Source organism: Theropithecus gelada, chromosome 4 (genome assembly GCF_003255815.1).
Source record: "Theropithecus gelada isolate Dixy chromosome 4, Tgel_1.0, whole genome shotgun sequence".
Taxonomy (NCBI): Eukaryota; Metazoa; Chordata; class Mammalia; order Primates; family Cercopithecidae; genus Theropithecus; species Theropithecus gelada.
The window spans coordinates 132,940,138-132,967,730 of NC_037671.1; the positions used below are offsets into that span (position 1 = coordinate 132,940,138).

A 27,593-nucleotide genomic window follows, 5' to 3' on the forward strand; every position below is an offset into this window, starting at 1 on the left:
GTCCTCCCACCTCAGCTTCCTGAGGAGCTGGGACAGGTGTGTGCCACAAGGCCCAGCTAATTTTTAATTTTTTTATAGAGACAAAAAAGTGTTTAACAGGTAGAAAAATTACAATCAGAAATGTCATGGGGCCAGGCTCAGTGGTTCATGCCTGTAATCCTATCACTTGGGGAAGCTGATGCAGGAAGATTGTGTGAGGCCAGACCAGACTGAGCAACATGGAAAGACCCTGCCTCAAAAAAAAAAAAAAAAGAAAAGAAAAGAAAAGAAAAGAAAAACAAAGAGAACTTGAATTAGTGACAAAATCAGAGCTCAAATATATCTCCTGACTCAGTATGTTTTCTATTGACCACTTTCTTTCTTATTTTCTCATTTCTTTCATTGTATTTGTCCTTCTCTGACTCTTTTAATTTGGTTTTATCCTTAATATTAGATGCCAGAGCTACTTGCCATTTCTCTAGGAAGATTTTTTAAATAAGGACAAGAAAAGACCTCATAATTTTATGACTTATTTCAAATAGTTTTCCTGACAATGTTCAAAAATTTTTTCAGGCTATTTTGTTTAATTTGTTTTAGGAATTGCAGGAACAGCAGGATTAATGTTTTAATAAAATGGTTTACAATGGCTACTTAGTCTTCTGGTCATTCTCTTGACTACATCAATTATAATATAATCGAATACATCAATTACAATCTAAGTTATTAAGTTAATCTAAGTTATTTCCCTCTAAATTAGCTTACATTTGTATAAAATAAAGTTGATTTCCTATGTTTCTGTCTACTTGCACAACCATGTGAAAATTTCCTGTAGGTCTTCTTTGGCATTAAATTATCCATGAGTGCTTATATTACCTCCATAATAATTAAGCTGTTGGAATTTCTAATAAAGGATAATTTCATTGGCCAAGGCAAGTGATTTTTCGGGCAAACATAATGAAATCTAAATACTCTCTGAAAGTCTTTTGAGTGTGATAAATACATATTCAAGTCAAGGGAGAAACAATCAGATTTTTCAAAAGGTCTTTCATAAAGTGTCACACCAAAAATTAGCAACAAAATAAAAAAAAATCACCACAGTATGGAAGAACAGTTTGTCATGCCAGGTCGTGGAATTACAGATAGAAGATAAATAGTCAGTGTAAATTGGCTTATTTTGACAGATACAATCAAAATAATTTTTTCTATAAATGATTTGACCAAGTTGGTAGAGACGTCTCTAAATTACTAGGCCATGCTACAGTTTCTCTTTCTTGTTTCTTTGGAATTCCTCTTCTAGTGTGGATTAACTGCCTGACTTCCTGGAATTCTTCTTAGTGTAGTCTTTTCATTTGTTTTCACACAACTGAACTTTCTCCTTCCTATACTCCAGACTTTCTTGCCTGCCTTATTTCACTCTATTCCCTGTTCTTGGAAGGTCTTTATCTCTTTTTTTTTTTTTTTTTTTTTGAGACGGAGTCTCGCTCTGCCGCCCAGGCTGGAGTGCAGTGGCCGGATCTCAGCTCACTGCAAGCTCCGCCTCCTGGGTTCACGCCATTCTCCTGCCTCAGCCTCCGAGTAGCTGGGACTACAGGCACCCGCCACCGCGCCCGGCTAGTTTTTTGTATTTTTTAGTAGAGACGGGGTTTCACCGTGTTAGCCAGGATGGTCTCGATCTCCTGACCTCGTGATCCGCCCGTCTCGGCCTCCCAAAGTGCTGGGATTACAGGCTTGAGCCACCGCGCCCGGCCAGGAAGGTCTTTATCTCTTAAAAGTTAAGCTTGTAGTGCTTGCTTTGGCAGCACATATACTAAAATTGGAACCATACAGAGAAGATGAGCACGAACTGTGCAAGGATGACACACAAATTCGTGAAGTATTCCATGTTTTTAAAAATTAAAAAAAAAGCGTTTAAAGCTTGGGATGGTAGTTGGCACCTGTAGTCCCAGCTACTGGGGAGGCTGAAGCAGGAGGATCATGTAAGTTCAGGTGTTCAAGGCTGCTATGCACAATGATGGAGTCTGTGAATAGCCACAGCACTTGGGCCTGGGCAACATAGTGAGGTCACTTCTCTTTAAAAAAAAAAAAAAAAAAGGTGAGCTTTTAGAAGTCCTTTTTGATTTACTAGCCAAATTGCTCTCTCATTGATTCCACAACACTGAATTATCTTTTTTAAAAATTTATTTTAAAAACCTTTTTATTTTGCTCCCTCCCACTCCCCTCCCCCTTTCCCTACCCTCCTCTTCTCTTTTCTTTTTCTTTCTTTTTTTGAGACAGAGTCTCGCTCAGCCGCCCAGGCTGGAGTGCAGTGGCGCGATCTCGACTCATTGCAGCCACCCTCTCCCGGAATCAAGCGATTCTCCTTGCCTCCGCCTCCCAAGTAGCTGGGATTACAGGCACCCGCCATCATGCCGGCTAATTTTTGTATTTTAGTAGGGACGGGGTTTCACCATGTTGGCCAGGCTGGTCTTGAACTCCTGACCTCAGTTGATACGCCTGCCTCAGCCTCCTAAAATGCTAGGATTACAGGCGTGAGCCACTGCGCCCGGCCTTTTCTTTTCTTTTCTTTTTTTTTTTTTTGAGACGGAGTCTGGCTCTGTCACCCAGGCTGGAGTGCGGTGGCGCGATCTGGGCTCACTGCAAGCTCCGCCTCCCGGGTTCCCGCCATTCTCCTGCCTCAGCCTCCGGAGTAGCTGGGGCTACAGGCGCCCGCCACCGCGCCCGGCTAACTTTTTGTATTTTTAGTAGAGACGGGGTTTCACCGTGGTCTCGATTTCCTGACCTTGTGATCCGCCCGCCTCGGCCTCCCAAAGTGCTGGGATTACAGGCGTGAGCCACGGCGCCCGGCTTTCTTTTTTTTTTTTTTTTGAGAAGGGACTCACTCTGTCTCCCAGGCAGGAGTGCAGTGGCACAATCCCAGCTCACTGCAGCCTCCACCTCCGGGACGCAACCCCACCTCGGCCTCCCTGGTAACTAGGACGACAGGGCGCAGGCACCATGCCCAGTTAATTTTTGTATTTTTTGCAGAGACAGGATCTCGCTATGTTGCCCAGACTAGTCTCAAACTCCCGGGCTCAAGCAGTTCTCCTGCCTTGGCTTCCCAGGCATGAGCCACCTAGCCTGGCCTGTATTATCTTTTCTGGAATTCATCTCGCTTACTGGATTGCCAGCCTCTTCTGGAGAGCAATTTGTACTCCTAATTCGCTTATTATAGTATCTCAAAGCATGTATTGTTTAATCAAATTAGGGCTGATCAATGAGAAGTTACCCTTCGGATACACTGTCCCATGACTTCTCAGTCCACCAACAGTCCTTCTTAGGCCTTTGGCTTTCCCATGCCACTTACACATTCTTTCAAAACATTTGAGTGCGTACCATTTAGATTACTCAAATACGAAAAGGGAAAACGGTACGCACACATTTCAGGTACTCGTCAAAGATGAGTTGGACGCTGGAGGTAAAATAAAAAATGGGCCTACCATTTAGGGAGGTGTGACGAAGTGACATCACTATTGCGTTAAAACCCGAGGGCCCACTGGGTCACCTCCATTTTATTCAGGTTTCGGAATCTCGGTCATGTGAGCTAACTTAAAAGGCTCAAGAGTGGTTACCTGCCCACCCGTCATAATCACTTCCCAATTCCTTGAAAACTTCGGGTTCCTAGGCCGCCAGCGCCGAGCGGAGAATCACCCTCCCTCCAGCTGCCCAAACTGGAGCTGCCCGTTCCGTTCCGTTCCGTTCCGCCCCGCCCCACTGCATGCTGGGAGTCGTAGTCCCGGCTGGCAGCGTCCGGAAGGACGGGAGGGCACGGGAGTGCAGCCCGCCCATCTGGCTACTGGAGGTCACGTTCCCTAACTGATCCCTTGGTTCTGTCGGGTGGAGCCTTCAGCGTGCACGGCGAGATTTGACTTTGCCACCGTCCGTCTTGGGTTTCAATAAAGTTTTCCTCTTCCTCTCCTCGTACGGAGTTCAAGATGGCGGCCTCCTGGTCGCTCTTGGTTACCTTGCGCCCCTTAGCACAGAGCCCGCTGAGAGGGAGATGTGTTGGGTGCGGGGCCCGGGCCGCCGCTCTCGCTCCTCTGGCCACCGCCCCTGGGAAGCCCCTTTGGAAAGGTCAGTGATTGTGCCATGAGTAGTCCGAGCCGACTGCATATGACTGGAGAAGGCTCTGGGGTCACCCTCCTTGTCCGATCTACCCCAGGTGTCTCCTGCTTTCACGAAGCTAAGGGCTCCTCGAGAGGTGTTTCCATTTCTCTTGACCTTTTATACTGTCTGTGAATGAGCCCTGAGCACTGAGGGAAATAACCCTGAGTGACTTTCATTTTGAGGGTCAGAGGTCGACTCAGAGTTTCTTCCCTCCGGGACATTTAGAGAGCTGAGGCCAGTGGGAGTGCCTGGCTTGCAGTGATGCAGGTGTGGGGTTGGGGCCTGGGGACCCCTACCCTCTGCGTTTTCCAAGCTCTCGGGGCTGGTGACTTACGGGCACTGGAGGAAGAGCCGCGCCTGGGACCTCTGCAGGCCCTGCTGTCTCTCGTGATTCTGGGAAAGAAGGTCCACACGCATTCTCAGATTTAGGGATCGGTTCTTGGTGTTCTTTTAAAGTCACTAGAGGCTTCAGTGGAATTATTTTGTCACCGGGCTTTCCTTCTCCCTGGCTTCCTTCATTCAGTTATATGTTCGTGAATGAATGAATGTATATTCTGAGTAACCAAGTCAAGAGTGCCAGTTTTACTGCTCTATTCATATACTCGCACTAAACTGCACGTTTTTCAAAGGCAAGGACATTGTGTCATTGTTTCCTAAGCACTTAGCGCAATGAGTGGTACCTGATATGCAAATATGATTTTTGAATGAATGAATGAAATTATTCTCATTGTCTCCCTGATCCACATACTTGTTTTCCTTTTTCTCAAATTCAAGCAACCCCTGTAATATACCTTAATAGATTGATGACCTTAATAAAGTATATACCTTAATAAATAGATTCTTATTGATTAATTTAGCTAAAAATATGACAATCTTCGACCCTTATCATCAATGCAGTTGAAATTATTACTAGAACTTTGATTACATCACCTTACGTTTTTATCGAAAGATTAGCATAATGCACTTAGTATAATGGAATGGGCTCCACACACTGCCTAGGGGGTAGCCCTGGTCTGCTGAAGTAGTCATTATAAATAAATAAATAAATAAATGTATAATGGAATATTCTGGTAGTGTAAGCTGTGGATTATAATATGAATTTTATTTTTCGTTTTTGGTAGTCAATAAAAGCAAATAGTATAAATTTCAACAGGTGCAAGAAAGAATATGGCAAAATGTAAGGCTTTCTTCTATCCCTATCCCTTAGCTGCTTAGTTTTTCTCCTCAGAGGCAATCTCTGATACTAGTTTCTTATGTATTCTTCCAGAGACATTCTGCGTATGTACAAGCATATACATATAGAGCTAACCGTTTTAAAAAAATAGAAGTAGTAACATGCTCTACACATTGTTTTGTGTATACAGCAGTTAATTCTGTTAATTGTTAATTTCTTTTTAAATTTAGTAGCTTGGAGATCATTCCATATCAATACCATATCAATTTCATATTAATAGAACTGCCTTGTGTTTTAAGTTTTAAAAATAGTATTCCATTCTATGTATATACCATGATTTATGAACATTAAGATTTAAGGACCATCATTATAACATATAAAATTCACGGAATGCTTTTTCTGTGTCATACAATATGCTAAGTACTTTCTGCATACATTATCTTATTATTCCTCATTATCCTCATTTGGAGATCACGAATTCAAGGTTGCTGAAGATATATGGCTAGTAAGTGTCAGAACTTCTGAATTCAAGTAAAGACTGTGCTATTAATCTGTACTCATATTTTCTGGAATATACAAAATTTAGCCAGTTCTGGGTGTGACGATTAGATGAAAATGCAGTTAGGTTAGAGGTCCATTTAATTGTATCTAAGGATGCTCCCTTCCCCTCTTTATTTTTATTTTGTGTATATATATATATTTTTGAGATGAAGCCTTGCTCTGTCTCCTAGACTGGAGTGCAATGGCATGATCTCGGCTCACTGCAACCTCCACCTCCTGGATTCAAGCAATTCTCCCTGCCTCAGCCTGGGTGGGCGCCTCAGATCACAGATGTCCACCACCACTGGCAAATTTTTGTATTTTTAGTAGAGACGGGGTTTCACCATGTTGGCCAGGCTGGTTTCAAACTCCTGACCTCAGGTGATCCACCAGCCTCGGTCCCCCAAAGTGCTGGGATTACAGGCGTGAGCCACAGCGCCCTGCCCCCATCTTTAAATAAAGGGAAAATTTTAGTTGAAATTTTGTTCAGTATTCGGAGTCTGATTTACAAATCTGTTTTCTATCCCTTTCCTGATTTTATGTTTTATTTATTTTATTATTTTTTTTGAGATGGAGTCTCGCTCTGTCGCCCAGGCTGGAGTGCCGTGGCACGATCTTGGCTCACTGCAAGCTCTGCCTCATGCGTTCACGCCATTCTCCTGCCTCAGCCTCCCGAGTAGCTGGGATCACAGGGGCCCGCAACCATGCCCGGCTAATTTTTTGTATTTTTAGTAGAGATGGGGTTTCACCGTGTTAGCCAGGATGGTCTTGATCTCCTGACCTCGTGATCCACCGCCTCGGCCTCCCAAAGTGCTGGGATTATAGGCGTGAGCCACTGCACCCGGCCCTTTCCTGATTTTTTTGGGGGGTAATTTATTGTTTACATTTCTATTTTATCTTCATTTTTCATCTTTTGAAGTCTACTATTTAGTACAGTGTAATGTGGCTGGGCATGGTGGCTCTCGCCTGTAATCTGGGCACTTTGGGATTCTGAGGGGGGAGGATCACTTGAGCTAAGGAGTTTGAGACCAGCCTGGGCAACATGGTAAAACCCCCTCTCTAAAAACATACAAAACTTAGCTGGGTGTGGTGGTGCATGCCTGTAGTCCCAGCTATTTGGGAGGCTGAGGTGGGAGGATCACTTGAGCCCAGGAAGTCGAGGCTGCAGTGAGCTGAGAGAGATGGTGTCACTGCACTCCAGGCTGGGTGACAAAATGAGACCCTGTCTCAAAAAAAAAAAAAAAAAAAAAGGAAAAGTGAATGAAACTGAGTTCCAGCCCTTGAGTTCCAGCCCTTGAATAGCCCATAGCCTTGAAAGGCAGATGATATTATGGTAGCCAGCATTTGATGAGCCCCTTCTGTGTTCTAGGCATTTTGCTAGCAGTTTCTGTTTCATAATTTAATCTTCATAAAACCCTATAAAAATTGTTGTCTGTATTTTATAGATGAATAAACAGGGATGGTCACCCAAGTTGGATTTTTTTTCTTTTTCTTTTTTTTTTTTTTAAAGTGAGCAGCAGCAAGATTTGTTGCGCAGAGCAAAAGAATAAAGCTTCCACAGTGTGGAAGGGGACCCGAGCGGGTTGCCCCCAACTTGGATTTTAAACCCAGGTGTTTTTGCTTCAGAGTCACAAACTTACCTGCTATTTATAATAGTTTTTTAATGTAACAATGAACATTAATAACACATTGTACCATGATCTAAGCCTGTTTAAAGTGTTATAAGACTACAGAGGAGGAAGCAGCTCTGCTTGGAGAGGGGAAGATTTTTTTTTTTTGAGACAGAGTCTTGCTCGGTCACCCAGGCTGTAGTGCAATGGCGTGATCTCGGCTCACTGCAACCTCTGCCTCCCAGGTTCCAGTGATTCTCCTGCCTCAGCCTCCTGAGTAGCTGGAATTACAGGCGTCCGCCACCACACCTGACTAATTTTCATATTTTTAGTAGAGAGGGGGTTTCAACATGTTGGTCAGGCTGTTCTCAAACTACTGACCTCAGGTGATCCGCCCATCTCGGCCTCCCAAAGTGTTGGGATTACAGGTGTGAGCCACTGCGCCTGGCCAGATTTTTTATTTCTAGCAAAAGTATGGATGTGAGCTGTACATGGCCCTTATTGGTTTATGGTCTCTGAGAGAGCAGCTAGAGATGAAGCTGTAAAGGTGGGCTGATCTGGTTGAGAAGAGTCTCTTACAGTATGTTTAGATGTCTAAGCTCAGTGGGACACTAGTGGAAGTTTCTCAGGAATAGAAGTGATCAGATCTGTTTTAGCGTGATTGTTCTTGTGGCCACCTGAAAAACAGATCAGAAATGCCTGGATGGGAGAATACTGGAAGCTGGGTGATTATTTAGGAGGAAGTTGAAGTAGATAGAGTATTAGGGAGTGGTTTAGGGGCTGAATTACTGCTGTGGTGAAGGAGAGCAGGGCAGCAGAGGGAGGGAATTCAGAGACACTTCTTTGATAGAATTAACATACTTGGCCAGGCACAGTGGCTTATGCCTGTAATCCCAGCACTTTGGGAGGCTGAGGCTGGTGGATCACCTGAGGTCAGGAGTTCAAGACCAGTCTGGCCAACATGGTGAAACCTCGTCTCTACTAAAAATACAAAAATTAGCTGGGCATGGTGGTGCATGCCTGTAATCCCAGCTACTTGGGAGGCTGAGGCAGGAGAATCGCTTGAATCCAGGAGGCGGAGGTTGCAGTGAGCCAATATCACACCACTGTGCTCCAGCCTAGGGGACAGAGCAAGACTCTTGTCTCAAAATATAAAATAAAATAAATAAAATAAAATAAAATAAAACTTGGACATACTTAGAGGAGACAAGGAAAGGAAGGAGTGAAGGTAAATTTAGGTTTCCTATTGCAGGTGACATAATAAGTAAAAAGTAAAAGAATAAAAAAGCAATTTAGCTTTCTGAGTTTGGGCAATTTAATCAAAAGAAACAAAACAAAAACGAAACAAAATAGTAGGGCCAAAGTATTTTAGAGGGAGATTCAGTTTGGGGCTTGTTAAATTTGAGGCATTTTTTTATAGTTCCAGGTAAATAAGTCTAGTTAGTTGTAGGACACTTGGGGATCTGAGATTAAGAAAGAAAATATGAGGTATTGGGAGCCATGAAAATAGAAGAATGAGCCTGGGAATATATGTGTAGGATGAAATGAGCCTGTGGCTTGTGCCTGAAATCCCAGCTATTCATGAGGCCAAAGCAGGAGGATTGCTTGAGGCCAGGAGTTTGAGACAAGCCTGGGCAACATAATGAGACCCTGTCTCTAAAAAAAGAAGAGAAAATAAAAGAAAAAGCAAAAGCTAAGGGCTAGTGCTTGAGGAAACTTGCCATTTTGTGAGCAGAAGAAGGGGGCCTCATAGAGTGGTCTTAGGAGACTAGGAGAGAAGCCAGGGAGGGAAATGTTCATAGGTTTTCTAAAACCTAAAAATTAGCATATCTGAAATCCCTTTTCTTTAAGCTAACCTTAGAAATTAAATGTGTTTCATAGAAGCAAGGTAATATGAGGATCACATCTTGTGATTTCTTTTTATTATGCTGACAATATCACAATATTATATTTTTAGGTGCTTGTATTAAATGATGATTCATATTTAACTCCATAATCTCTTCAGTATATGTACACAGGAGTTTATTCTCTATTAGGGTTTTTTTTTTTTTTTTTTCTTTTAAGTTGGAGTTTCACTCTTGTCACCCAGGCTGTAGTACGATGGTGTGATCTTGGCTCACTGCAACCTCTGGCTCCTGGGTTCAAGTGATTCTCCTGTCTCAGCCTCCTAAGTAGCTGAGACTACAGGCATGCACCACCACTGCCCAGCTAATTTTTTTGTATTTTTAGTAGAGATGGGGTTTCGCCACGTTGGCCAGGCTGGTCTTGAACTCCTGACCTCAGGTGATCTGCCCAACTTGGCCCCCCAAAGTGCTGGGATTACAGGTTTGAGCCACCAGGCCCACCCCCCGATTAGGTATTAATGTGAGTAGAACTAACCCTCCTCAGCCATATGAATTGGTATAGTTTATTATTTATTTATTTATTTATACATTTATACATATTTTGTTTCTCTTTTACATGTTACTTGCCAAGGTACAATTTATTAGTAGTACATATTACTAGTTAAGAAAATAGTCTTTGGACTTATTTTCTGTTTCCCTTAACACTCACTGGTTATAGCATCTGAACTTGCTTTTTTTTGTTTGTTTGTTTTTTTGAGATACAATCTCACTGTTGTCCAGGCTGGAGTGCAGTGGAGTGATCTCGGCTCACTGCAATCTCCGCCTCCCAGGTTCAAGCGATTCTTCTGCCTCAGCCTCCTGAGTAGCTGGGACTACAGGTGCATACCATCACGCCCAGCTAATTTTTTTTTTTTTTTTTTTTTTGAGGCGGAGTTTCACTCTTGTTGCCCAGGCTGGAGTGCAATGGCACGATCTTGGCTCACCACAACCTCCACCTCCCAGGCTCAAGCAATTCTCCTGCCTCAGCCTCGCTAGTAGCTGGGATTATAGGCATGCGCCACCACGCCCAGCTAATTTTGTATTTTTAGTAGAGACGGGGTTTCTCCATGTTGGTCAGGCTGGTCCCGAACTCCCGACCTCAGGTGATCCACCCGCCTCGGCCTCCCAAAGTGCTGGGATTACAGGCGTGAGCCACTGCGCCCGGCCAATTTTTTGTATTTTTAGTAGAGATGGGGTTTCATCGTGTTAGCCAGGATGGTCTCGATCTCCTGACCTCGTGATCCGCCCACCTTGGTCTCCCAAAGTGCTGGGATTATAGGTGTGAGCCACCATGCCTGGCCTGAACTTAACTTTTTATTATCCAATTAGATGAATATCTTTATGTGAAACTTATTTCATGTTTCTTGGATTTTTGTTAATATTTATTGTATTAGAAAAGAAGGTCATGTCTATTCCTGAGACTGATTATCTTTATGATAATGGAGGATTTTATAGATCATTATTTTTTTAAAGTATAGCATAGCTTACTACTTAGGCATAGCTAGTACCCTGGATGTAGTTCTGGGGTGGAGGGAGGAGGAGGTGTAGTAGGATGTGCCCAAAAGTAGAACTGATAAAAAGAAAATTCAGAGGCCTAGAATGGATTATTGATTTACTGTAGATTAGCACTGCTTTATACTTCAAGAGCTTTATTCTCTTTAAGTAAATGACGAATATTTAAATAGGATATGACTACTTTCAGATTTGTCTTTTCACAAGAAGTATCACAAAAATAATAGATGTCAGGGTCCAGAAATTGGTAGTTCAGCCTAGGACCTGGTGCAGTGATATTCTCTGAAGTTCTCTGACAAAAAAGTCATTTAGAGCTGGGCGCCGTGGCTCACGCCTGTAATTCCAGCACTTTAGGAGGCCGAGGTGGGTGGATCACCTGAGGCCAGGAGTTCAAGACCAGCCTGGCCAACATGGTGAAACCCTGTCTCTACTAAAAATACAAAATTAGCCAGGTGTGGTGGCACATGCCCATAATTACAGTAACTTGGGAGGCTAAGGCAGGAGAATTGCTTGAACCTTGGAGGTGGAGGTTGCAGTAAGCCGAGATTACCTCCATCGCACTCCAGCCTGGGCGACAAGATTGAAACTCAGTCTTAAAAAAAAAAAAAATGTCATTCCGCTTCTGGCTGAGTATATTCAACACTTATTTTCTTTCTTTCTTTTTTTTTTTAAGACCAAGCCTCACTCTGTTGCCTGGGCTGGTCTTGAATTTTGTGGGGTTTATTTATTTATTTATTTATTTTAAGTGAAAGCAAATTTATTAAGAAAGTAAAAGAATGAAAGAATGGCTACCCCATAGACAGAGCAGCCCCAAGGGCTGCTGATTGTCCATTGTTATGGTTATTTCTTGATTATATGCTAAACCAGGGATGGATTATTCATGGTCCTTTTTTTAGACCATATAGGGTAACTCCCTGACATTGCCAGGCATTTGTAAACTGTCGTGGTGCTGGCGGGAGTGTAGCAGTGACGCCAACCAGAGGTCACCATCTTGGTTTTGCCTGGCTTCTTTACTGCAAGTTGTTTTATCAGGAAGGTCTTTATGACCTGTATCTTGTGCCAACCTCCTGTCTCATCCTGTGACTAATAATGCCTTAGCCTCCTGGGAATGCAGCCCACCAAGTCTCAGACTTATTTTACCCAGCCCTTCTTCAAAATGGAGTTGCTCGTGTTCAAACGCCTCTGACATTTCCCCCACTCCCTTTTACAAGGAAACCCTTAATCCTAAGGGTTGAAGAGAAACAAAGATCCATCTTCTGCAACTTCTTGAGGCTGAATAGGGGCAATGCTATTCCTGCCTAACTATTAGGGTCTCTTGTATTCAGGGTAGAGAGGAGCTCAGTCAGAAAGCGTCGATATGGCGAGGGCCACTCATAACTTTTGACTTCTGACAAAAGGTGATATCCGGAAGATTAATAACTGTTCAATTTAAGAGAACATTGAGTAAGCTTATCCTGCATTCCTTCACAAAGAGTAGAGTAGCAATATATTCCATAATAGTCAGGTAAAATAAATAAAATAATTCCAAGTAAAGGAACTTAGAAGGTTTTCCATGAACTGGGCAACTATTGGAACCAAGCTGATGTGGGGTTGCTAGCTGATTCCAGTATGTGCCCAGGATTAGCATATTGATCCAGATTTTTACATTACCCATCCCTCTTGTTTCTTCTGAGCAGCAACCAGAGATCACTGATTGATTTACAAGAATAAGCAGAATCAGTCTAAATTGTGAAAAAACTTAAAAACAACTGATGAGACTATATATATTTTTGTTTTTGAGACAGAATCTTGTTCTGTTGCCCAGGCTGGAGTGCAATTGGCATGATCTCAGCTCACTGCAACCTCCCTCTCCCAGGTTCAAGTGACTCTCCTGCCTCAGCCTCCTGAGTAGCTGGGATTTCAGGTGCCACCACTATGCCCTGCTAATTTTTGTATTTTTGGTAGAGACAGGGTTTCACCATGTTGGCCAGGCTGGTCTCAAACTCTTGCAGGTGATCTGCCCACCTTGGCCTCCCAAAGTGCTGGGATTACAGGCGTGAGCCATCACTCCCAGCCCTAGACTAGAATTTAATAACAGGTATACCATAGTTCTTGAAACATAATTTTTCTCTCTAGTCTCCCATTTTTACTAAAGACAAATCATGGTAAGACCGATTTGCTTTATTATACTTGGCCTGATATTTGTATGAAGTACAGGAAAAATAATTATTTTTCACATAGGCTTTTAAAATTGGCTTTGATGGAACTCTGTTCCATAGAAGGAATCTCAGGTAAGACTTTTTTTATAAAAGCCGAGCCCAGCCATGGGTTTGTACCCTCAAATACCTATGAGTTGAGTAAATACCCTTCTCTTGAGGTTCCAAGATAACTTGGGGCTCCTGGGCCTGTACTTTACTTATTTACTTACTACAGATCAGGAACCCTGTGTAGGGACTGTGTAGACAAGATATGAGGCCAGTTTCTAAAGGAGCTTTTATTGGCTCTGTAAGTCAAGTTTGATTCCTTAAAGGAAAGCACACCACTTCAGTCAAAACCTTGGTAAAATAACCAGTTTCTCCAGTTGTGCCCTGTTACAAATGAAAACAGATAATTATTGCACTTAAGCAAATAACTATTGCCATAAGTTAAGATACTCACTAATTGTTTTCCAGTTCTGGAGAAATCAGGTAGAGAGAAAAAATTATGCTCCAAATTTTGTTTACAGGAGTATACTTTACTTAATTGTTAAAAGCTGTCAATAGCTCAAAAGATAAGTTTCCTTGACTCTGGAAATTGGAGTTTCGCTCTGTCACCCACTACAACTTCTGTCTCCCAGGTTCACGTGATTCTTGTGCTTCAGCCTCCTGAGTAGCTGGGATTACAGGTGTGAGCTGCCACACCCGGCTAATTTTTGTGCTGTTAGTAGAGATGGGTTTTGCCATGTTGGCCAGGCTGGTCTCGAGCTCCTGATCTCAAGTGATCTGTCTGTCTCAGCCTTACAAAGTGTTGGGATTACAGGTGTGAGCCACCACGCCTGGCCTTTTATTTTTTTTCTTTTTAAAATTAGAGACACAGTCTCACTATGTTGCTTGCACTGGTCTGGACTCCTGGGCTCAAGCTTTTCTCCTGCCTTGGCCTCCCAAAGTGTTAGGATTACAGGCATAAGCCACCATGCCCAGCCTGGTCTCTAATTTGAGCTCAAGTGATCCTACAACCCCAGTCTCCAGTAGTAGACTTCAGGTGTGCTCTACCCCACCTAGCTCTATCTTCTCTCCTAAAAGCGTTATGGATGCTACCTCCTCCTGCTGTCTTTTGCTTCCGTCGCCCAAGGTTCTCTATTGAGGACCATTTCTACTCCTTGCCTGGAGATACCTGATACTTTAATCTCCAGAATCTCTTTCATAATCTCCTTTAACCATCCTGCTTATCCTGCTTATTTCTTGTCTTCATTGTTCCCATCCCAGAAGCTACTCTATCAACATGTTATCTATCCATACTCTTGACTAGGTGGCAGTTTTCAACAAGTTTTTAAGCCTGAACATGTAATTCGTTCCTCCATTTCTTCATAATATAATTTAAATGCAACTCCTATGGATTCCATTTTGAAATTCTCATTTATATGTGTGTGTGTATAAAATTTAAACTAACATAACAAATGAATGGGTTTAAAAATCTTTTGAAAAAAATTAGATCCTTTAGATGTCTTTATTAAATAGTGTGTGAACAGGGTGAATATTAAGGAGTTACTCAGTATGCTGGGCCATGCCTATAATTACTTCAGAATAGCTTTATTCAGATTTTTAGTCATTATTTTACTGATTTGTTATCATGAAATTTAAAGTACTATTTTTTTCCTTTTGTAAAGTTATACACATTGGCACATTTAAGATTAACTAGCTTCTGAAGGAAAAGAATGATAACCAGAAAGCATTTAGTTTTAATTTTCATAATTTTTCTATTTAAATCAAAAGCACCCTTTTAAAGTCCCTAACTCAGCCTTTTATAAATAAAGTAAATCATCTTGCAATGCATTCCTTGATGATGGCTTATGTTGTTTTTCTAAAGAAAGAGTTTAATTAAGATTTGATTTTCTTCTGTCCTGTACTTTGTTTATTCATCACAGAATGAAACATAGGTCTTTAATGTCAATGGTAAGTCTGACTTTTTGGGTCATTGATGACCACTGCAGTTTTCAAAAAAGCAACTGAATATTTATCTTTTGGGTATAATTAGAACATAATAGAGCATAAAATGGGCTGCCAATGACCTTAGTATGGTCTTCTGTCATTGCAGGAGAACATTGCTGGTCAGTGGCCACTGTTTACAGTTTGTTAAAATCAACACAAATGTACAAATAACTCATGAATAATTGTGAACACAGTATTTAAATGGATGTTTAATAAATATGCATTAAAAATCTAATTACAGTAATGAAGTTTACAGCTGAAATTTTAATCCAGTCCTTTAGAAATATTAAAGTGCTTTTCCTGATTGTGCATTTTTCTCAGAGCAGTTGGATAAACATTTTAAACTGGAAATCTGAATTCCTTATATAGTTTTGATTTCATTTAACTAAGCATGTGTTCTTTTTGGCAACCGTCTTCTTTCTCTTTGTGAAGAAGTGAAGCTCCTTTATTCCATAACTGTTACTTTGAAGCATTTTGATCAGTTCTGTTTTAGGAATGGTGAACATATGGGATACCAGATGACTAATAAAACCTGGTCTGGAAAAGACTAGATTGCGATTTTTGTTTCATTCTGCAGTACTGGATCAATCATTTGATTTGGTATTTCTATTTCTCATCTGTAGAATGAGATTCATTTTCCTACCTTCCTTGCAGGTCATTTATGAGACTCAAATAGGTTATTATGTGAGAAAGTCTTTTGAAATAATCAGAAATGTTACATAAATGTATGTAATTGAAATATTAACCATGACATGCCAGAGGTGGTGGATTCTAGTCAGTGAGTAGAAATTGAATGAACTCAACTTTACACAGAATTTCTAGAGCCATTTTAATTCTGGAGAGGCTCATTATATTAACAATGGCCAAGGGCCTAGTCTGAATTCAGTGCTTTGAATTCCAGAAAATGCAGTTTTGATTTTTCTGAGATTGTGCAAAGGGCCGCTGTAGATAACCAGGGATGGTTTTTGTTCTCCTGGACTTCGCTACCTTTCCTCTAGATACTCTGAACACCTAGAAGTTCTTAGAAATTATGAATTACCTCTTTTTTGAGACAGAATCTTGCTCTGTTACCCAGACTGGAGTGCAGTGGCATGATCACGGCTCACTGCAGCCTCAACCTTCTGGGCTCATGTGAGCCTCCTGACAGCCTCTCAAGTAGCTGGGACCACAGGCACAAGCCACCACCACTATGCCCGGCTAATTTTTGTATTTTTTTTCTTGAACCTCTAAATCTATAATTTTTTTGGGCAGGGGTAGAGGCAGGGCTTCAGCATATTGCCCAGGCTGGTCTCAAACTTCTGGGCTCAAGTAGTGTGCCCGCCTCAGCTTCCCAAATTGCTGGGATTACAGTTGTGAGCTACCACATCAGGCTACGAAGTACTTCTTTTGCCATTATGTTTCAAAGAAAGCTGTTGAAATTTGATTTATACTATGCAGGTAAACTATCTTCATTTAGTAAGAAATGGATACTGGTTTCAAAAGGAACTGGAGTGATTGGTGATTGTGAATTATTTGTTGCACAGCAAGATCTAAAGATGGCTTTTTTTTTTTTTTTTTTTTGAGAGTTGTGCTCTGTTGCCCAGGCTGGAGTACAATGGTGCGATCTTGGCTTACTGTATCCTCTGCCTCCCAGGTTCAAGTGATTCTCCTGCCTCAGCCTCTTGAGTAGCTGGGACTACAGGCGCCTGTCGCCACACCTGGCTAATTTTTGTATTTTTAGTAGAGATGGGTTTTTGCCACATTGGCCAGGCTAGCCTTGAACTCCTGACCTCAGATTATCTACCCACCTCATCCTCCCAAAAGGCTAGGATTACAAATGTGAGCCACTGTGCCCATCCTCAAGATGGCATTTCATAGAAGCATAGAGTATTAGCGCTACAGAGGGCCTCTGGGCCATATAGTCAAACAGTGTTAGACATGTAGCTTCTGCCTTAACTGCTTCTTTTTGAGGCATCCTATTGATTTTTGGATAGCCTTAATTTTGAGAAAACTCTTAAGTAGGATGGAATTTGAGCACTTATGTAACTTCTCCCCATTCATCTTGAATTTTTCCTCGGGTACAGTATATATAACACTAATACTGATTCCATGTGTGACCGTTCTTTTAACGTATCAAGACTGATAATATTTCATTCATTTATTTACTCATTTACTCATTGTTTATCAAATTATTGGGTGCCACCTTGTCCCAATTCCATTTAATCACCTTTAAAACATTAAAGGCTTATTGTATTTCTCCCATTCATTCATTCATTTCCCAAGCACTTCTTGCTGCCATCCATATGCTACATGCAGGATGCTGGGATGCTGTATGCTAAGTGTCTTGTTAATGTCAGCAGTCTTTTGTGCTCTCCGTCAAGTCTCACAACATAATTTCTAGATTCTTGAACTCTTCCCCTTCTTGAGATTACTATCTACTTTCTGAATGACACTCTGAAAATGTGACCCCCATATCACAATATATTCCTTCAAATACGGTCAGCCTAGATCCCTGTTGTAGGTTACATTTTCTGTGTCCTGTTGCATTAACTTTTGGTGGTCAGGTCACATTCATATCTTACTTGCAACTCTTAGAGTTATTAAAACAGGTCTCTCCTGTTTGTATTTGATTTAATATTTTTTCTATTTAAAAAACTTTTTTTTTTCTTTCTTTTTTTTGAGATGGAGTCTTGCTCTGTCACCCAGGCTGGAGTGCAATAGTGTGAGCTCAGCTCACTGCAACTTCTGTTTCCTGGGTTCAAGAGATTCTCTTGCCTCAGTCTCCTGAGTAGCTGGGATTACAGGCACATGCTACCATGCCTGGCTAACTTTTGCATTTTGAGTAGAGACGGGGTTTCACAATGTTGGCCAGGCTGGTCTAGAACTCCTGACGTCATGATCTGCCCAACTTGGCCTCCCAAAGTACTAGGATTACAGGCGTGAGCCACTGCACATGGCCTAAAAGTAAATTACTTTTAATTATAAAAACTACATCATGTTTACAGTAGAAAATACAGAAAAGACAACTGCTGTTAACTTTAATTTTTCTTTTTTCTTTCCTCTTTTTTCTTTTTTTTTTTGGAAACAGGGTTTTGCCCAGTCGCCCAGGCTGGAGTACAGTGGTGCGATCACAGCTCACTGCCACCTAAACCTCCCAGGTTCAAGTGATCCTCCCACCTCAGTCTCCTGAGTAACTGAGACTACAGGCGAGCACCACAATGCCTGGCTAATTTTTGTATTTTTTGTAGAGATGGGGTCTCACCATATTGCCCAGGCCTATAGTACTGCTATGAATATGTTTGTACATATCTTTGGTGCATGTATGTATGCTTTCTATTGGGCAGATACCAAATAATCGAATTGCTGGATCATGTTTTATACGTATGTTCAGCTTTAGTAGACAAGGCCAGTTTTCTGAAATGGTTATATCAGTGTATCTTTCCATTAGCAGTGTGTGAAATTTCAGTTACCATGCATCCTCACCAACAGCTGGTATTCTTTTTAATTTTAGTCACTCTAATAAGTGTGTACTGATATCTCATTGTGATTTTGTTTTGCTTTTCTCTGATACATTTTAAAGTTAAATACTTATTTATATATTTACTGGACATTTGGATAGGCTCTTTTGTGACATGCACATTGTCTGTTTCTTAATGAGTTGTAGTTCTTTATATAATCTTGATGTAAGTCTTTTGTCAGATACATAGATTGCAAGTATTTTCTCCCAGTCTGTAGCTTGCTTTTTAATTTTATTTTTTCATTTATCTCTTATCTTGTAAGTGGTGTAAGGCCAGCATTTTCATTAAAAAAATTTTTTTTTGAGATTACATCTCTCTGTGTCATCCAGGCTGGAGTGCAGTGGTACAATCATGGTTCACTGCAGCCTGGACCTCCTGGGCTCAAGCAGTCCTCTCATCTCAGCCTCCCAAGTAACTGGGACGCCAGGCATGCGCCACCACACCCAGCTAATTGTTAAAATGTTTTATAGAGACAGCATCTCTCTATGTTGCCCAGGTTGTTCTTAGACTCCTGGCCTCAAGCTATCCTCCCACCTTGGCCTCTCAAAATGTTGGGATTACTGGCACGAGCCACTGTGTCCAATTTAGCATTTTCATTGCTAATGGAGTCTTTTCATGAACAGAAGCTCCAAATTTTATTTTACTTATTTAACTTTAATTTTTTTAGAGATGGGGTTTTGCTCCGTCGCCCAGGCCGGAGTGCAGTGATGCAGTCATAGCTCACTGCAGCCTCAAACTCCTGGGCTCAAGCGATCCTCCCACCTTAGCAAGTAGCTGGGACTACAGGGTTGTGCCTAGCTGAAGAAGTTCTAAATTTTATTTTATTATTTATTTATTTATTTTTTTGAGACAGAGTCTCACTCTGTCACCCAGGCTGGAGTACAGTGGCACAATCTCGGCTCACTGCAAACTCTGCCTCCCCAGTTCAAGTGATTCTTCTGCCTCAGCCTCCTGAGTAGCTGGGACTACAGGGGTGCGCCACCATGCCCAGCTAATTTTTTGTGTTTTTAGTAGAGATGAGGTTTCACCATGTTGGCCATGCTGGTCTCGAACTCCTAACCTCAGGTGATCTGCCCGCCTTGGCCTCCCAAAGTGCTGAGATTATAGTCGTGAGTCACTGCGCCCAGCCAAGAAGTTCTAAATTTTAGTGTAGTCCAATTTAGCGATCTTTTTGTGTGTGTCCTATTTAAGAAATCTTTGCTTACCTCAAGGTCACGAAGGTATTTTTATATGTTCTTTTAGAAGCTTTATTGTTTTACCTTTCATGTTTAGATCTATGATACCTCTGGAATTCATTTTTGTGTATGATGTTAGGTTAGGGTCAAGATTTATTTTTCTTTGCATGGATATCCAGTTGACCCAGCAACATTTTTTATATAGAGCATCTTTTTTTTCTGGGCTACCACAGTGCTGCTTTTAACATAAATCAAGTGACCATGTATGTGTGGGCTTCTGTTTTATTCCATTGGTCTATTCTTATACCAGCATCACACAGTCCTAACTTTGTAGCTTTATAATAAGTTTTAATATCTGATTGTATAAGTCCTCCAACTTTGTTCTTTTTCAAGATTGACTGGACCTGAGCTTTGATACCATCGCCATTAGCCACGTGTAGACACTGAGCACTTGAAATGTGTAATATGACTGGGGAACTAAATTTTTAATTTCATTTAATTTTAGTTAAATATAAAATTTAAAAAGGATACTTGATGCTGCTATTGGAAAACTGCTCAGCTATTGGAAAACTTTTAAATATTCTTGGAACGTCTTGGGAAAGTGAATTTACTTTTTCTCAACTGTAGATTTTATGAAGTCTAAATACAAATTAAATATTTCCAATGAAAATTTAGCTTCCAAATTGAGATGTGTTGCAGATGTCAAATACTAAATCTTTAAGACCTAATAGAAAAAAAGAACATAAAATATCTTATTAATAATTTAAAATTTTTTATTATATGTTGATTACATGCCAATTACAATTCTTGATGTCAACAACTCTCAGGAGTCTGAGATTTTACCCAGCTTGCAAGATAACACTTTAGCCTGTTACTGTTTCATGGATGTTGGCAAAAGACATGGAACTCCTGGATCAGAGATAAAGAACTTTATCATGGACTACCAGGCAATGTGAGCTTTATGTGTGCCTCAGTTTCCCTTGTTCCTCAAGTCCCATGGGGCTATTCAGAGATCAGTCCAGGTGGGTGATGTATACTCAGCAGGTTTGTGTCACGGTTGAGGAACCCCAAGCTTAGGAAACCTCATCTTTCATAAGGGTTGCAAACAAGCCTTCCCAACTTTTGACCTGGGGGGAGACATTATTATACTAGACAGCAAACAAGCCTGCACCATTTACATTTCCGTCAGCAGCGTATGAGGTTTCTAATTTCTCTGCATCTTCTCTAACACTAGTTATTGTCTGTCTTTCTTATCATTGTGATCCTAGTGGATGTGAAATGGTATCTCATTTAACTTTGATTTATATTTCCCAGATGACTAATGATATTGAATATCATTTCATGTGTTTATTGACCATTTATATATCTTTGGAGAAATGTCTGCTTAAATCCTTTTTCCATTTAAAAATGGCATTTGTATTTTTATTGTTGAATTGTAAAATTTCCTTATATATTCTGGATATAGATTCCTTATCAGAGGTGTGATCTGCAAATATTTTCTCCCATCCCATGGGTTGTATTTTCACTTTCTTTTTTTTTTATTTTGAGACTTGTACTCCAGGCTGGAGTACAGTGGGGTGATCTCAGCTCACTGCAACCTCCGCCTCCCGGGCTCGAGTGATTCTCGTGCCTCAGCCTCCAGAGTAGCTGGGAGTATAGGTGTGTGCCACCGCATCTGGCTAATTTTTGTATTTTTAGTGGAGATGGGGTTTCGTCATGTTGGCCCCAGGCTGGTCTCAAACTCCTCGGCTCTGAAGTAATCCTCCCACTTAAACCTCTTGAGTAGCTGAAAGTACAGGCAAGTGTGTCATTGTGCCTGGAAGTTAATATTATTTTTATCCTAGAATTCTTATTGTGAGTGGGATCCTTTTCTTTTCTATTGTATTTTCCAACTGGCTATCTATGATATGCTGAAAGGTAAAGATAGTAAAATGTGTTTCTCTGTTTCCAGTATCCTTCTTTTTGGCTTAAGAGAAGGGATAAGCCACTGCATTCTTTAAAACTTTTAAGTGGGCCGGGCGCGGTGGCTCAAGCCTGTAATCCCAGCACTTTGGGAGGCCGAGATGGGCGGATCACGAGGTCAGGAGATCGAGACCATCCTGGCTAACATGGTGAAACCCCGTCTCTACTAAGAAATACAAAAAATAGCCGGGCGAGGTGGCGGGCGCCTGTAGTCCCAGCTACTCGGGAGGCTGAGGCAGGAGAATGGCGTGAACCCGGGAGGCGGCGCTTGCAGTGAGCTGAGATCCGGCCACTGCACTCCAGCCTGGGCTACAGAGCGAGACTCCGTCTCAAAAAAAAAATAAAAAATAAAAAAATAAAACTTTTAAGTGGCTCCTGTGGCCTTTAGGGTTAAATTCAAACTGCTTATCATTGCAAGACCCTGCCTCATCTGGCTCCCTTGTATTCCTCCAGTAATTCATCTCTTACCTCTCTCTGCCTTTCACTTTACATCTCAGCCAAACTGAACTTGTTCTGTTTTCTTCAGTGTTCCACACTGTTGTGTTTCTGGGCCTTCTTTCAGGCTAGTACATCTCCCCTCTTCCTTCCCTCCCTTCCCGTGGCACACTTCTGTCTGCCCTTCTGATCTCAATTGAAACATCATTTCCTCTGAGTACCCCTCCTAAACTCCCTAACCTAGATTACTAGCTTTGGCCCTGTGATCTGATAGCATCTGCCCCTTCCCCTTATGACATACCACACACTTTATTAGAGCTGTTTATCCACTTATTTGTGTCTACCTATTTTTTTTTGTTTTGTTTTCATTTTTATTTTATTTTATTAATTAATTTATTTTTAAATTTGCGATGGATTTGTTGGTATGTTGCCCAGGCTGGTCTTAAACTCCTGGGCTCAAGCGATCCTCCCACCTCAGCCTCCTGAGTAGCTGGGATTACAGATGCACTCCACCACACCCAGCTTCACTGCTTCGAGTGCAGCTAACAGCATCCATCCAGCTCACCACTGATTGTATTTGCAGTTTCTAGCACAGAGCTTTGTACACGATAGACACTTTATCATTATTTTTGAACCATTTATTACTTCACTAAACTCTCTATTTTATACTTTTAAAAACTGATTCTTTCCAGGATAATTAAGGTATTTATTTATTTATTTTTTAATTAATTTTTTTTTTTTTAAGACAGCGTCTCGCTCTGTTGCTCGGGCTTGAGTAAAGTGGTACGATCTCTGCTCACTGCAAGCTGTGCCTCCTGGGTTCAAGTGATTCTCCTGCTTCAGCCTCCTGAGTAGCTGCGATTACAGGCATGTGCCGCCACGCCTGGATAATGTTTGTATTTTTAGTAGAGATGGGGTTTCATCGTGTTGGCCAGGCTGGTCTCAAACTCCTGACCTCAGGTGATCCGCCTGCTTCGGCCTCCCAAAGTGCAGGGATTACAGATGTGAGCCACTGAGCCCAGCTAGGATAATTAAGTTTTTAAGCCTAAATGCACCTTAGTTAAATTTTATGTTGGTAGTTTCATCCAACTTTTGTAGCACATCAACATCTTCTTGAATTGTGATCGCGACCCAGCATGATTTGCTTCCTAATTTGGTGTCATCTTCAGATTTGAAGACTAGGTCATTTACGTCTTCATTTAGTGCTGAATATATTAATATTTTATACTTGGAGTTCAACAAAGTGTACATAAACCTAGTTATTATCAAAATTCTTAAGAGCCTGTTATGTAAAATATAAGGGCTTTTAGATGTGTATGAAAAGGAATTTCCTGGCCAGCGCTGTGGCTCACATCTGTAATCCCAGCACTTTGGGAGGCTGAGGTAGGCGGATCACGAGGTCAGGAGTTTGAGACCAGCCTGGCCAACATGGTGAAACCCCGTCTCTACTAAAAATACAAAAATTAGCCTGGCGTGGTGGCGAGCACCTGTAATCCCGGCTACTCGGGTGGCTGAGGCAGGAGAATTGCTTGAAACCAGAAGGTGGAGGTTACAGTGAGTGGAGATTATGCCACCATACTCCAGCCTGGATGAAAGAGTGAAACTCCTTCTCAAAAAAATAAAAGAAGGAAAAGGAATTTCTTCCCTCCAACACTTTGGCTTTGGGCTTTTCATAGAAAAAGCTCCTGCTGCTGATAGGCTTTAGAAGAGTGCCACTTATTAGTAGAGGCAGTTGACCTTAGTGTGTAGGCAGGGCCAAGTTCTAGCAAGGTTGAGGAGGATGGAGACCCAGGAGGAGTGGGTTGTTGGTTGCTCTAGGAGGCTTGAGTACTTCAGATATGACAGCCTGAAAAAGGTTTGTGTTTTAATTTTCTGTTACCTGCCTGTGACAAATGGGAGCACAGCTTTCATTAGTTTATAGTACTATGGTTGTTTGAGTGAGAGGGAGATCCTGGTGTTTTGGGTCACTTAGCTTCAGATCCTGGCTTGGACATTCACTTAACTTTTTAAGGTATTTTGGTTTCTTCATGTATAAGGAATAATAATGCCTAACTTAGGTTTTTCTGGAGACGTAAGATAATATACAGAAAGTGCTATTTGTGCACTGGCTATACAGTAAGCACTTCTTCTTCTTTTTTTTTTTTTTTTGAGACAGGGCCTCTGTTGCCCGGACTGGAGTACAGTGACACCATCTCAGTTCACTGCAGCCTCAACCTCCAGAGCTCAGGTGATCCTTCCACCCCAGCCTCCCTAGTAGCTGGGACTACAGGTGCATGCCACCATGCTCAATTAATTTTTGTATTTTTTGTAGAGATGGGTTTTTGCCGTGTTGCCCAGGCTGGTCTTGAACTCCTGAGCTCAAGAGATCTGCCCAAGTAGGTACTTATTAATGTTAGTTTTCTTTTTCTTTACCTTCCAGAATGTTGTCCCTCATGAATTTTCTTTATTTTTTCTTTTTAAAATTTTGTATTTATTTTACTTTAAGACAGGATTTCACTCTGTCATCCAGGCTGAGCGCAATGATATGATCATGGCTCACTGTGGCCTTGACCTCCCAAGCTGAAGTGATCTTCGCACTTCAGTACCCCCCTGAGTAGCTGGGACTATAGGTGTATGCCACCCCGCCCAGCTAATTTTTAAGTTTTTTGTAGAGACAGGATCTTGTCATGTTGCCTAGGCTGGTCTTGAACTCCCGTACTCAAGTGATACTCCCTCCTTGGCCTCCTACAATCATGAGCTACCACACCTAGCCAAAAGGATAGTTTTCTTTACTTTGGATACACCTTACATTTGTATAGACATATGTCATTTTGCATGTTTTCAATTCTTTCCTTTAATCATGGGTGTTTTTGAGTTGGAAATTTTTTATGGAATGTTTCTAGCTCAACGCCACTTTACTAGTAAGTTGTAAGTTTTCTGCACATTATACCACATCTTTATTGATTTTGAGTATGCAGTTGGAGATGAATTCTCAAAAAATATTGACCCCAAGTATTAAAATAACCTTAAGAATGAAGCAAAGCTTCATTATATGTATATATAATAATATATAATGTATATAGTTTTGTTTATATATATAGTTTATATATAATATATAGTTTATATATAATATATACTTTATATATAACTATATATAATATATATGTTATATGTAACTATATATAATATATATAGTTATATATAACCATATATAATATATATATAGTTTATATATAACTATATATAATATATATATAGTTTTGTTTTGTTTTCTTGAGACCGAGTCTTGCTCTGTTACCCAGGCTGGAGTGCAGTGGTATAATCTCGGCTCACTGCAATCTTCACCTCCGGGGTTCAAGTGATTCTCCTGCCTCAGTCCCCCAAGCAGCTGGGACTACAGGCATGCGCCACCATGCCCAACTAGTTTTTGTGTTTTTAGTAGAGACAGGGTTTCACCATGTTGGCCAGGCTGATCTTGAGCTCCTGATCTCAGACAATCCGCCTGCCCCGGCCTCCCAAAGTGTTGGTATTACAGGTGTGAGCCACCGTGCCCAGCCTAAAATATAATTTTAAAAAGAAAATGTTTACTTTCTGTTGAAAGATTCTGGTCCTTCATTTTCTCTACGTTTCTAAAGAGTATCAAATATAGAGGCCAGGCAAGTGGCTCATGTCTGTGATCCCAGCACTTTGGGAGCCTGAGGCAGGAGGATGACTTGAGGCTAGAAGTTCAAGACCAGCTTGGGCAATATAGTAAGACCCTGTGTCTACAAAAAAGTAAAAAAAATAAAAAATTACCCAGGCATGTAGTGCGTACCTGCAGTTCCAGCTACTGGGGAGACTGAGTTGAGAGAATCACTTGAGCCCAGGAGTTGAGCCCAGGAATTTGAGGCTGCAGTGCTATGCTTCAGCCACTGCACTCTAGCCTGGACAACAGAGTGAGACCTTGTCTCTAAAATAAAGGAATAATGATAAAAAAGAGTATCAATACAATAAAGATATTTTATCCAGTCCAACCTAAAGCACCAAAGAACACATAGGCCCTGTATTCCCTTTGCTATTATCACCCTAGCTATGTGGAAACAGTGTCAATACAATTAAGCTTTATGACATGTCAAGATTATGATTATCTTGCCTGTGTCAAAATGTTTCCCCTTATGTTCTTTTTTTGGTTGTGAGATAGAGTCTTGCTCTGTTGCCCAGGCTACAGTGCAGTGGTCGATCATAGATCATAGTTCACTGTGGCCTTGAACTCCTGTGCTCAAGTGATCCTTCCACCTTGGCTTCCTAAAGTACTAGGATTACAGGTATGAGCCACTGCACCCAGCCTTCCTCTCATGTTCTTAAGATGCAGCAGTCCAGGTATCCTGATTTCACAGGTAGAAGTACAAAGGCAGGAAGGAGCGAGTCCCTGTCCTGGTCTCCTTTTGAAGAGCATCGGGGAAGACTTTGCCAGAAGGTAACTTCCCCATTAGGCATCATTGGCCAGGGTGGTGATCACATGCTCAGTCCACCATGGAGAACAACATTATCATGATTTAGAGCTGAAACGGTGGAGTCAGGTGAGGAACCCGGAGGTTATTATCCCAGAGCCCACGTTCCTTCCACTACTATAACATCCTGCTTTCCTGCTGTACTGTGGGGCACAAATGCCACTTCCTGGCTTTGGGAACATGGACAAGTTACTTTGCCTCTCTGTGCCTCAGTTTCTTCATCTTTAAAGTAGGGATATATTAGTACCTATCTCAAAGGGTAGTTGTGAAGATCAAATCAGTTAATATACAGAAATTCCTTAGAAAAGTAACCTGGTACTTAGCAAATACTCAGTAAAGGTTAGCAATTGCTACTGTTATTAGCTATATGATCTCGGTCTATCAACCTACAATGCTAACTCTCTGGTCCAAATCATAGACATTGCTCTCTGTCTCTCTTTCTTTTTTTTTTTTTTTTTTTTGGTTGAGACGGAGTCTCGCTCTGTCGCCCAGGCTGGAGTGCAGTGGCCGGATCTCAGCTCACTGCAAGCTCCGCCTCCTGGGTTCACGCCATTCTCCTGCCTCAGCCTCCTGAGTAGCTGGGACTACAGGCGCCCACCACCTCGCCCGGCTAGTTTTTTGTATTTTTTAGTAGAGACGGGGTTTCACCGTGTTAGCCAGGATGGTCTCGATCTCCTGACCTCGTGATCCGCCCGTCTCGGCCTCCCAAAGTGCTGGGATTACAGGCTTGAGCCACCGCGCCCGGCCTCTCTTTCTTTTATTTATTTATTTTCTTTAAGACAGGGTCTCACTCTGTTCCCCAGGCTGGAGTGTAGTGACATAATCATGGCTCACTGCAGCCTTAACCTTCCTGGGCTCAAGTGATTCTCCCATCTCAGTCTCCTGTGTAGGTGGGACGACAGGTGTGTACCACCACACCTGGCTAAGTTTCGTATTTTTTGTAGAGACGGGGTTTCACCATGTTGCCCAGGCTGGTCCTGAACTCCTGGACTCAAGTGATCTGCCTGCTTCAGCCTCCCAAATTGCTATGATTACAGGCATGATCCAC

General features: G+C 41.6%; 1 protein-coding gene and 1 non-coding gene across 3 annotated transcripts in view; both read left to right on the forward strand.

The window, feature by feature from the left end:
* Positions 1–1,762: 1,762 nt before the first annotated feature.
* On the forward strand, positions 1,763–1,867 carry LOC112623883. The gene has a single exon (XR_003119242.1). It is a non-coding gene; the product is annotated as a U6 spliceosomal RNA (small nuclear RNA).
* Positions 1,868–3,740: 1,873 nt separating this feature from the next.
* The window catches only part of AFG1L (AFG1 like ATPase), a 221,100-nt gene continuing 197,247 nt past the window's right edge, over positions 3,741–27,593 (forward strand). For both annotated transcript variants that reach the window (XM_025383053.1, XM_025383054.1), the window contains exon 1: positions 3,741–4,089. In XM_025383053.1, the coding sequence (XP_025238838.1) occupies positions 3,951–4,089 (139 nt within the window). In that variant the 5' untranslated portion in view covers positions 3,741–3,950. The remainder of the gene's footprint in view (positions 4,090–27,593) is intronic.